Source organism: Aplidium turbinatum, chromosome 9, assembly GCF_918807975.1.
Source record: "Aplidium turbinatum chromosome 9, kaAplTurb1.1, whole genome shotgun sequence".
NCBI lineage: Eukaryota > Metazoa > Chordata > Ascidiacea > Aplousobranchia > Polyclinidae > Aplidium > Aplidium turbinatum.
The window spans coordinates 22,087,048-22,097,768 of record NC_137480.1 but is presented as its reverse complement, the minus strand read 5'-3'; the positions used below and the strand labels follow the sequence as shown (position 1 = coordinate 22,097,768).

Below are 10,721 nucleotides of genomic sequence, written 5' to 3'. Positions count from 1 at the left end.
CAAAACACATTTATGTGTAGGTCTACGTTAAATCGGACCTTGCAAATACACCATGAATACATTTACTTGTCTTTGAAAATTTAGTCGAAGCAGTTTTGTACTTCCAGAGGATTTAAGCCATTGACGCAGACGTGGTCAAGGAGGTTGACAGATTAAAGTCTCCGCATGGTGATATTTCTAATGAATCATAACGCATTTTGAAGCGTGTAAGTTTAAAAGTGGTCTTTATCCAAATGCCAACTTAACTCACGTACACAGCCAACATAAAAACTCACGCACAAGTATGACATTGGTCATGATTTTTTTACATTGTAAGAAATGATTGGTTATTCTACAAATAATGAACCAACTGTACCAATATATAGGCTCATTTTATAAGGAAGCTTCTGCAAAGAATTAATGCCGCGATAATATTCGCCAACTAAATAAAAAGCAGACCAAAGAAATTAACCTATGTAAAGCAATTTTATTTCACTTTAAACTTTGTTAATTCGTTTTGTATAAAATGTATAGCTTCTAACAAGCATTTTCCTTGAAGTATTTTTTGATAAAAAATAAAAATGTAGTTTATTTTGCATAGACACAACTAGGCACAGGTATATGATTTAGGACAAGGTTTTTTCAGCTAGCTTTTGTTTAGACAATTTTTGAAACAAACAAGCAAGCAACATGTCAAAGTTAACCTTCCTTTTGGTCATCGTTCTTTTGCTATGCTTGTTGTCTTCATCTACAGCTTGGTAAGTTAATCTATTTCAATAAAACTAAATATCAGATAAACTATACGGAATCTCTTGGTTGTCTACAATGAGTAAATTTTACAAGCTTTAATATGTGAAACTAATCTAAAAAATATTGTACAGTGTGCTTCAGTAACATGATTTACCAAAGACTTTGATAAATTTAAAATTTAAGCTATTAAGGAAATAAATTTGGAATTTATTTTCAATACAGTGTAATATATCTAGTTATATTTCATAATTTGCTAGACTATTCAACCTAAAAGCTCAAACCGGTAAGCCTACTTTAAGTCAATCCAACAAAGTTTTGAGCACGCAATTTATCTCTTTAAGAATAAATTATTTACACACGGCTACAGATTTGCAAACAAATGTTTTAATTTCAGAGCTATTTCTTTTAAAAAACATCAGCCACTTTTCGGCTAAACATATCACCAGTATTTTTGATATTGTCGTGCTTGAGTTACAACATAGAAAAGTGACGTAGACACAGAGACTTTGCTCAACAGATTCTATAACTTTGGATGAACATTTGCACCAGGTCTTTCATAATAATATAACTCACTTCAAAAGACACAAGACACCGAGACTATCAAACGTCAGTGCCTGTTCTGTATCTCATACGTGGGATATTATTACTTCAGACGACGTTTTGATTTAAGATTTGTTCAACAAAGACCAGGCAGCCCGGGCTGGTAAAGGGATAGAAGCAATGAACAAGCACATTGTTCGCTAAAAGTTATTTATTTTTCACGCAAATAATGCTACACATTGCTTTTAGAAACAATTATTTAGAAATTTTATTTTTTTTGTTCGATTCTACTTGAAGGAGGCGAAGAAGGAGACGTAGACGACGTGCGTGTTCAGCTTCCAACTGTCAATGGGCTGCTTGGGGAGGTTTCGGATCATGCACTGCTTCCTGCGGTCCGGGAACGCAAACCAGGAGTAGGGGGATTGCTAGACATGCAAGTTGTGGAGGCGCAGGTTGCTCCGGCCCATCAAGTTCTTCCCAAGCATGTAACCTACGTTGCTGTCCAGTCAATTGTCAGCTGGGATCTTGGGAAGCAATTGGTGGCTGTTCTCAAACTTGCGGTGGTGGAATGCAAAGCAGAATGAGAGAGGTTGTTGTTCCACATAAATGTGGAGGAACTCCCTGTTCTGATGACGACAGATTTGGTACAATTCCTTGTAACACAGATTGCTGCATTATCGACTGTCAATGGGGTTCATGGACTAACTACAATCCATGCCCGGTTACGTGCGGTGGAGGCAGTCAATTTAGAAAAAGACAAATTGAGCAGCAAGCGGTTTGCGGTGGCGCCCCTTGCATGGGCTCAACCACTGACGAGCAAAAATGCAACACAGAATGCTGTCCAGTAGATTGTCACTGGACAGCTTGGAATGAATATGATGAATGTTCTGTATCTTGTGGTGGAGGAACCCAGACTAGAGAGCGAATTGTGGATGTTGAACAAAGCTGCGGAGGTGCTGCATGCTCCGGAGTAGATAGTGAAACAAAACCATGCAATCCTGAATGTTGTAAAGTTGACTGTTCATGGGGTTCATGGAGTGAATATGGACCTTGTACTCGTACATGTGGAGCAGGAACCGAAAATCGGACACGATCTATTGCCGTCTACGAAGAATGTGGAGGAGATCCGTGTCCCGGATTTTCATTTGATTCACGTGATTGCAATGCTGGATGTTGTCCTGTCGATTGTCGCTGGGGATCTTGGAGTGACTTTACATCTTGCTCTGCATCTTGTGGAGGTGGAACAAAGGAAAGGACTAGGAGCATAAATTCCAATGCAGTTTGCGGCGGATCTGAATGCCTTGGAGAAAGCAAAGAAGCAGAAAAATGCAACGAACATAACTGTCCCATTGATTGTTTGTGGTCGGATTGGAACGAATGGGGAGAGTGTACTGTGACTTGCGGTGGAGGAACAGAAATGCGAACAAGAAGCATTGATGTTATGGAACAATACGGTGGAGAAAAGTGCCAAGGAGATGACATCCAAACAAGGTGATGCAAATATTTTGTTCTTATTATCTTGAATTTTTAAATATGCTGAGTAAAAATAGGTTTGCCGCTGTACCAGAAGGTTAGTTTTAATTTTAAATATCATTGAATGTTTCTGGAGTATAAACACTTTCGAAAGATATTTTAAAATTAGTTCAATGAAAAAAAAGCTTGATAAACGTTATATCTTTATGGAATTTGTACTGTAAATATTTTTTTTTATAATCTGAGCTGCTTTAAACTGTTGCAAAAACAATAGAGTAATTTTACAGAGTTTTCTACTCAAATTTTCTAATTTTCAGAAATTGCAATGAGAACTGCTGTGCCGTGGATTGTATTTGGGATGACTGGAGTTTGTGGACGGCTTGCACGAAATCCTGTGAGAAAGGTCCGATCATTTAAATAATTGAGTATTTTACTAAATAACCTAACTTTTTGTCACCTAACATTTTTAAATTTGCTGCGACAATTTTTCAACAAATCTTAAATAGAGCGTTTTTTAAACGATTACAAAACATTAGTATTTTATTGATACACATTTGATGCACTTCGCAAACAAATAAATTCCCGACTTAAAAACCTCAAATTTGATTTGTCACCAGGCTCACAAACTCGTGAAAGGGAAATTTTTACTCCTCAAACATGCGGTGGAAAATTATGCAGTGGCAACTTCGCAGAGGAAAGAATTTGCAATGATGTTTGTTGTCCTGTAGACTGTGGATATTCAGAATGGTCGGATTGGGAAAGGTAAGAACAAAGCCTTTTTATGGTATTCAATCTTTAATTCCACTGCATCATTTTTAACTGGATGTGTAAACTTGTAAGTTCAAACTTTGTCAAAGAGTATCTTGTGTACAAATTCCACTAAGGAACGACGAAACGTAGCTGACACTTGTTTTACAATTTTATTTGCATAGCTGTAGCGAAACATGCGGAATCGGAATTCAAAGCAAAAGCCGTACGGTTGTAAGAGAACCTTTGTGTGGAGGGAACAATTGTGGAGCAGACCTCGTAGAAGAACGGATATGCAATGATGGCTGCTGTCCAGGTTTGTCAACAACATAAATTGCAAATAAATGAAGAAAATATAAAATATAATTTCTAACACATGAGCCGATGGTATTTGGCCACTGACATTAGATTCTTATCTGCGTGCGATAGTTATTGCTATTTTTATTGCATGTTTATTTCATATTGAGTTATACTGAAAAAGAAAATATAAATGAAAGTTTTGGGTTTCATGTAGTCTACAAAAGGCACATGATCACTTCCTTCTAACATACTGTAAAAAGTTGGAAATACGGTATTGGTTTTTATTTTACAAATAAATTGAATAGAATTATAAACTATGGAGCAAGCAAGTTCTTTAATACCAAAATTTAAAAATAAAAAAATTGAAAAATACAAAAGATGTTCTAAATATAGCCTACAACGCTTTGAATGATTTATGCTTTTACATTTTAGCAAAAACGATTTTTGCTTTTCTGTCTAGTCTATCACAACACTTAGCTAAAATTTTTACAAGCAAATAGACTCAAAGCTTAAACGTGACTTTCATATCATTTCATATTTCAGTGAGCTGCGAAATGACCAAGTGGGGAGATTGGGCTAAATGTTCTTCAAGTTGTGGTTCTGATGGCGTTCAAAAGCGCACACGTTCTGTTGCTATTCGTCCACAATGCAACGGAACTCCATGTCCAGAAAACACTGAGGAAATACAACCCTGTAATAGAATTTGCTTAAATGGAGGCAAATTGGACAGAGACAAAGGTTGCATGTGTAGTTCCAGATGGTCAGGAACATGTTGTGAAGAAGGTAAACTTTTGCAAGAGAAAGATTCATAAAGTTAAAGCAATATTTACACAACAAAAAACGCGTCAATGGGACAGAAACCCAGATTATTATGTTGTTTTTGTCATCTATAAAGTGTATGATCAAATCCACGAATTGTGCTAAAACAACATAGGAACTTATCTAAACGTGAGTTTATTTACAGCCTTACAAATTTTAAAACGAATGCAGTATATTGCAATTGCACCCGGTTTTCCGCCAAATCACAAAAATCCAGTTTTGAAAAAAAAAAACGCATCGCTGTCTGCACTGTTGAACTAATTGTGACCCGACTAAAGTGCAAATTCACACTACGTACAGTTTCAGAAGTGTTTGATTTAAACAAGTTAGTTTCTTGCAGCATAACAGAACAAACGCGCGAAGAAATCTGATGCCAAATGCTGACTTGTTAATTTTTAGTGTAAACATGCTACATACAAGCGGAACTTCCGCGTTTAGTTTGAATCAGTCCTGCACTGTCTGTCACGATGAATGGGACACGAAAGTGACACATCGTATGATAGTATCACGAATAACATTATGAAAGCTAAACTGGAAAATCATCAACAATGCGAATGCACGTCCGCAGGATGTCCTTCCAATCAATTACGTATATTTCCATGCATTGAAACAGAATGGATTCTCTAACATCATGTTATTAACTACCTCACACGGGCTCAATGTTACTTGCAGCTAAATTTAATGGTGTATTTTTGTCACAAATTCTTTTCCGTGGCGTATTTTTCTCAAGTGAATCATTTAAAACAAAACGATCAACTTAAACTAAAGCAAAACTATCTCGACACGTGATATGAGATGCAAGACTAGATATATCCAACGGTAACGAATCTCTTACACACTTCCGAATTGACTTTATATATATTTTTGCAACAATTCACATTTCCTCGGTCTACTGTAGGCTATGCTTCTTCAAATAAATTGTGTAATATCAAAAGTGTAATCTTAACTAATACTTTATGTGTTTCATGAAATGAACAGGTGACCTCAGTGTATCCAAAGTAAATTGAAAAATCTTACAATGGATCAACTAACCGGATTCAAAACTTTGTTTTTATTTTTTTAGCAAACTCCCACCGACATAACGTTGATATGTATTTTTGCCTCAGATAAAGACGAATGCGAAAGTAACACACATGATTGCCACGAGTATTCTGACTGTGTTAACGAGTCTGGAGGTTACGGTTGCGTGTGTAAAGAAGGTTATTATGGAGATGGGTTCTTCTGTGAAGGTGCATTGCAATTTTTTTGTTGTATTTAAGTTTTGTTTAAACTGTCATTTATTCATAGCAAATTAAAAAATTATCAGGTTGCAAAAGCGGAAGAATTTTGTTGGTAAAAGCTGATGGATCTGCATTGCTACTGAATAGCTTTGTTTGTTGCTGAATGACAATCTTAAAAATCTTAGATCTTTTATCATACAGTATGATTAACAAATGAATGCAAAATCATACTGAAAACTTACTGTAATAACACAATGAAGTATTTTTTCCATTTAAAAACCTAAGTTGTATAAACACTTGCAGATATAAATGAATGTGAGGCTGATGATAATGTCTGCAGTGCTCCATTCATGGCTTGCGAAAATACTCCGGGAAGTTTTATTTGTTTCTGCCAAGAATCTCGTGTGCTGGTTGATGGAAGTTGCTTAGGTGCAGATGTGGTGCTTAGATTTATTAAATGTGGAATCTTATTTTAATATTTTTAAATAAGTTGCAACTTCTTTAATTTAAATCAGAATTGACGTTTTCATTTACTTAATTATTTTGACTTCTAGATTGACTGATTGAAACTTCATAATCGCAAATAAAAAAATAAATGGAGCCGAGATAGAAGTAAGGATTTATTAAAATAAATAAAAGGCCAATTGAGAATGTGTTTTCAATACAGTAATTCAGAAATAGCGACCAAAAGTAGCTGTATTAGTAAAATGTTGATTTGATACTAACGTAGAAAACGTGCATGGTTGCTTAAAAATATTATTCGCGTCGAGCGTGAGTGGATAAACCATGCAATTGTTAGAAATAGTGTTGTTTATACAGTAGATCAGAGTGTATGTTAATACTCTCTTGTTATTTCTACAGAAACCGACCTATGTGAAAAAGGAATGGATAATTGCCACGAAATGGCAAGTTGTAAAAGTACACTTGGAAGTTATCGTTGTACTTGCATGGAAGGTTTCACCGGTGATGGGGTTGCTTGCGAAGGTATACTTGCTGCAAAAAGATAATGCACTCCTGTGCTTATTTGTTATTGATTTTGTTTGCAAATAACACAATTATCAATACATCAAAAATACAATAGCAATTGTCAAGCAGAAACATTTACATTTTGGCCACATAGTGAGAAACAGATCACAGGAAAACGATATCATTCTTGGTTTGGTCAGTGGAGGAAATGGCCGTCACAAAACGATATTGCTCAACACTGTAATCACTGACAGAGGGGTGTTCATGGAAAACTGAAGAAGGTTGTGAAGAAAAGAGAGCTACGAAGAAGAGTGATTTGAGTGACAAAGAGTCGAGGAAAGAATAAAGAACAAGAGGAAACAATATAATTTGTGGAGTTTTTTACTCTGAAAAAGTGACAATGTATTACAGTTTAACAGAAACAACCTTAAAATGCTTAACTCTCGAATGACTGAAATATGGGTTGAAGTGACTTGGCGGACTCTTTCTGTTTTAATAACTTTGACCATGTAACAACTTTTTCATGGTGTATCGATTTACTAGCTATTTTACAACTAGCAACTTTTACAACTTACAACTACAACTTGAAATAATGTGTTATTTTAGTACCTCATGAATGAGTTTGTTTATAATATAAGTTTACGGTACCACTTTGGTTCTATTTATCGGTAAAAATATTGAAAAAAAAACTATTTTTTTACAGACATAGACGAGTGTGAGAGCGGACAGTATTGCAATGGACCGTTCATGGGCTGTGAAAACACTTACGGAGGCCATGTTTGCTATTGTCAACAGTCACTGACACTGGTTGATGGACAATGCATAGGCAAGTAACTATTGAACATGATTGGAGTTTTTCTGTATATCAGAAGATGACAATAGTGTACTTTTATTCTATACCTATATAGTTCACATCAGTCGTAAGATCGCAGATCACGAAAGTATGTAAAGAGCTGTTTTAATATCATTTCATCTTTAAGTGTGTGATGTTTTGTAAAGCAGAACTTGCAAGCGAGCAGTCAAAGTCAATGCATCATTGTTTAGGTAGCAAGGGTTTTTGTCTCATACTGTACGTTCAAGCAAAAGTTATGACTAATGTTTTAAAAATGCTGCAACTCACCAAAAAGCCTTACCTATTTATGCAGCGGAAAAAGTTTATTTGTGTAAAAATATAAAAACTGTATTATTGAAAACTGATCAGCTTTTATTCTGTACCTTAGGTTAAGATTTTTTAAATGAAAATAAAATTTTATAGCATGCTCTACTTTGTTTTGATAAAATAACAACTACGCCCTTACAGATCCAAATGAATGTGAGGAAGGTACTGACACTTGTCACGAGATGGCGCAGTGTATCAACGAGCCAGGACAGTACAGCTGCAAATGCAATGAAGGATACACCGGTGACGGCCACACATGCAAAGGTGAAACCAATTCTAGCAAGACCTTGGTCATATTTTTTTGGTTATGCTTGGTTGAATTCATTGTTAAAACAATTCTAACATAAGTGGATTTTATATACATTTGGTAAGGCACATGTTAACGCAGACGCTATTTTGCACCCAATTGGTGTAAAATAAATTATTATCAGTATTATCACGAAAAGGTATTACCTTAAGAAATAAATTGTCTTCACTGGTAAGTAAAAACGTAACTTACACTTATGAGTGATTTGAGCAACTGTTGACAATAAAGTCTACCACAGCGACAACGTAAGGCTACATTTGTTGAAAAAGAATCAGATTCTATTAAAGATAATTAAATCTATAAAAGTGCTATGTGTGGTATAATAACGTATTAGTGATGACTAATATTAATCGCAATGCAGATATTGACGAATGTGCTACTGGATTATACTGCACTGGTTTATTCATGGGCTGTGAGAATACTGAAGGAAGTTATGTATGCTATTGTATGCAGTCCCTAAAACTGGTAAATGGGCAATGCATTGGTAAGTATACAATATGCATGGAACAATAGAAGAGCAAATAATAAATGTGTTTTATGCCACAACCCGCCTGACAACTTTGTCTCGCATTACAGACGCAACCAAGTGCACATTATGATTTGCGTGGTAATGTAATTGTTTCATGCGCAATAGGCTAGACGGTGAAAAAGTTACTAAGCAAAAATATTTTTATTTGCAATATGTCTACCTGTACATTATGTACAATTTACCATTAATTAGATCTACATGTTTTTTAGTAATAATATCGATCTATAGCACCGCATCATCATATACAAGCTGTATGCTCACTTTTGTTGCACTTTTAATTTAATTTTTTTTGTGCCTAATAGTTTGTGGTTTATTTACGATTGTTCTATTTATCTTAGTTTTTAATTAATACCTAACAAAAACACATATTATTTAAACTTATTTGAATTTTTAAAATGCTATTTTTAAACAATCTTTTAGAACCCGTGGAACAAACTCCATGATCCCGTTTTCCCACATCATTATCGGAATAATCACAGAAGGATTGTTGTATAACATTATCGCATTGTTGTATAACAAAGCATTGCTGTACAGTATAATGTATTTCTCTAACATCAATTGTTGATTCTGCTTGATTGCATGGTATTTATTTCAAATCATCAATAAAAAGACTACACCATAATTATGAATTAATTATTGCTGCTTAAACTGAAGACTGGCTGCTCTCTAGCAGCCTTCCAGTGTAGTCCGGGAACATCGTGAATCTGGGGTGGTAAAAGGATAGACCCTCGGCCCCAGAAACTCAGACGACGACGACGACGAATTAATTATTGCTGCTTAACATAATATCTACAATAGCTAAACACGGAATAAAATTGTTCACCGGGCGTTTGATAAATAAAGTGACCTGCGTTCTTCTGGTGAGTATAGGTTGCTAGGTCACCTCCTGATATTTACGATGATGCCTAGTTTTTATTACCGACATTTCGTCAGCCAGCACGACTGACTTTATCAAGGGGTCTAAATCAGGTAAACACAACCAAGTACTGCAACAAATGGCACAACACCAAATCATACCGACGAAATGAAATAAGTAGCAAGAATCAGAGTCAACAAAACGCAGTAAGATTACCGCTTAGTTGAATGATGACGCAGTGATGCCTAAAAACAGTAGGCTATTATCCGCCAGCGTAAAATTATCTATCTTTTTAAGGCAACGTCAACAAGACGTTGCCCTTATAGGTAAACATCGTTGAAACGTCAACAGACGTTGAAACGTCAAAAAACGTTGAAAAATGGTGGAAAAATGTTGAAAAATGGTCAACAACCATTTATTATATGCAGAGAAGACTTTTTTCTCTCTACATTGAGAAATTCCAAGTCTGACTACTTAGATTGCTGGAAGATGGAGACTTCCGTTTCTTCGATTTGTTGTTTTTCTTTAGTCATTGCAAACAAACTGTATTTATTCCGAAATGTCTGCAAATAAGCAGGCACTAACCGATCAATGCAATAAACAAAGAAAAACGAAACACATGATCATACACTGCTTCAAAGCGTGACGAAACTTACCAGAAATTACCATCAGGCATTGGAGCGTGCAAAGCAATGTTGCAGAACGAGTTTTCGAATACTAAATTCTCATCAGTGCAACTACATTTATGAACACAATAACAACGGTTAAATTTAAACTCAATACAATACATTACAAAGATTATAAGAACATATTGTCAGCGTTCAATTGAATATTAATAAATCCATAGACATCAGAAAATCACTTCCAGCATGCAATTCCAGATCGACATTACACGCTTAAGGTTTTTTTTGTTGACAGACTTAATGTTCAAAGCAAAAAAAGCCATCACAATGAACATCTACCGAAGTATAACTAATTTACAGTACTTAGATAAGCAATGAAAATTAATAGACGGTATTGTTATTAGTATTCATTCAATATGATTTCAGTGATTATAATACAATGTAATATAGTAG

The 10,721-nt window shown here is 35.2% G+C and overlaps 1 protein-coding gene across 1 annotated transcript; it reads left to right on the top strand.

The window, feature by feature from the left end:
* The first annotated feature begins 587 nt into the window (after positions 1-587).
* Positions 588-9,430, top strand: LOC145777620 (SCO-spondin-like). The gene is made up of 13 exons (XM_082589053.1): positions 588-737; positions 1,567-2,760; positions 3,060-3,145; positions 3,360-3,504; positions 3,675-3,805; positions 4,333-4,572; positions 5,715-5,837; positions 6,132-6,257; positions 6,690-6,812; positions 7,498-7,620; positions 8,095-8,217; positions 8,622-8,744; positions 9,210-9,430. Exons 1-13 carry the CDS (start codon positions 670-672, stop codon positions 9,230-9,232), a joined length of 2,628 nt encoding a protein of 875 aa, XP_082445179.1. The 5' UTR covers positions 588-669; the 3' UTR covers positions 9,233-9,430.
* Positions 9,431-10,721: the final 1,291 nt, after the last annotated feature.

Bases quoted from the DNA above. Each gene is read 5' to 3' on its own strand.
- LOC145777620 (XM_082589053.1), top strand. From the start codon at position 670: ATGTCAAAGTTAACCTTCCTTTTGGTCATCGTTCTTTTGCTATGCTTG. The intron at 6,258-6,689 runs GTGCAGATGTGG...TTATTTCTACAG, and splicing joins GGTTGATGGAAGTTGCTTAG to AAACCGACCTATGTGAAAAA. The intron at 8,218-8,621 runs GTGAAACCAATT...ATCGCAATGCAG, and splicing joins TGACGGCCACACATGCAAAG to ATATTGACGAATGTGCTACT.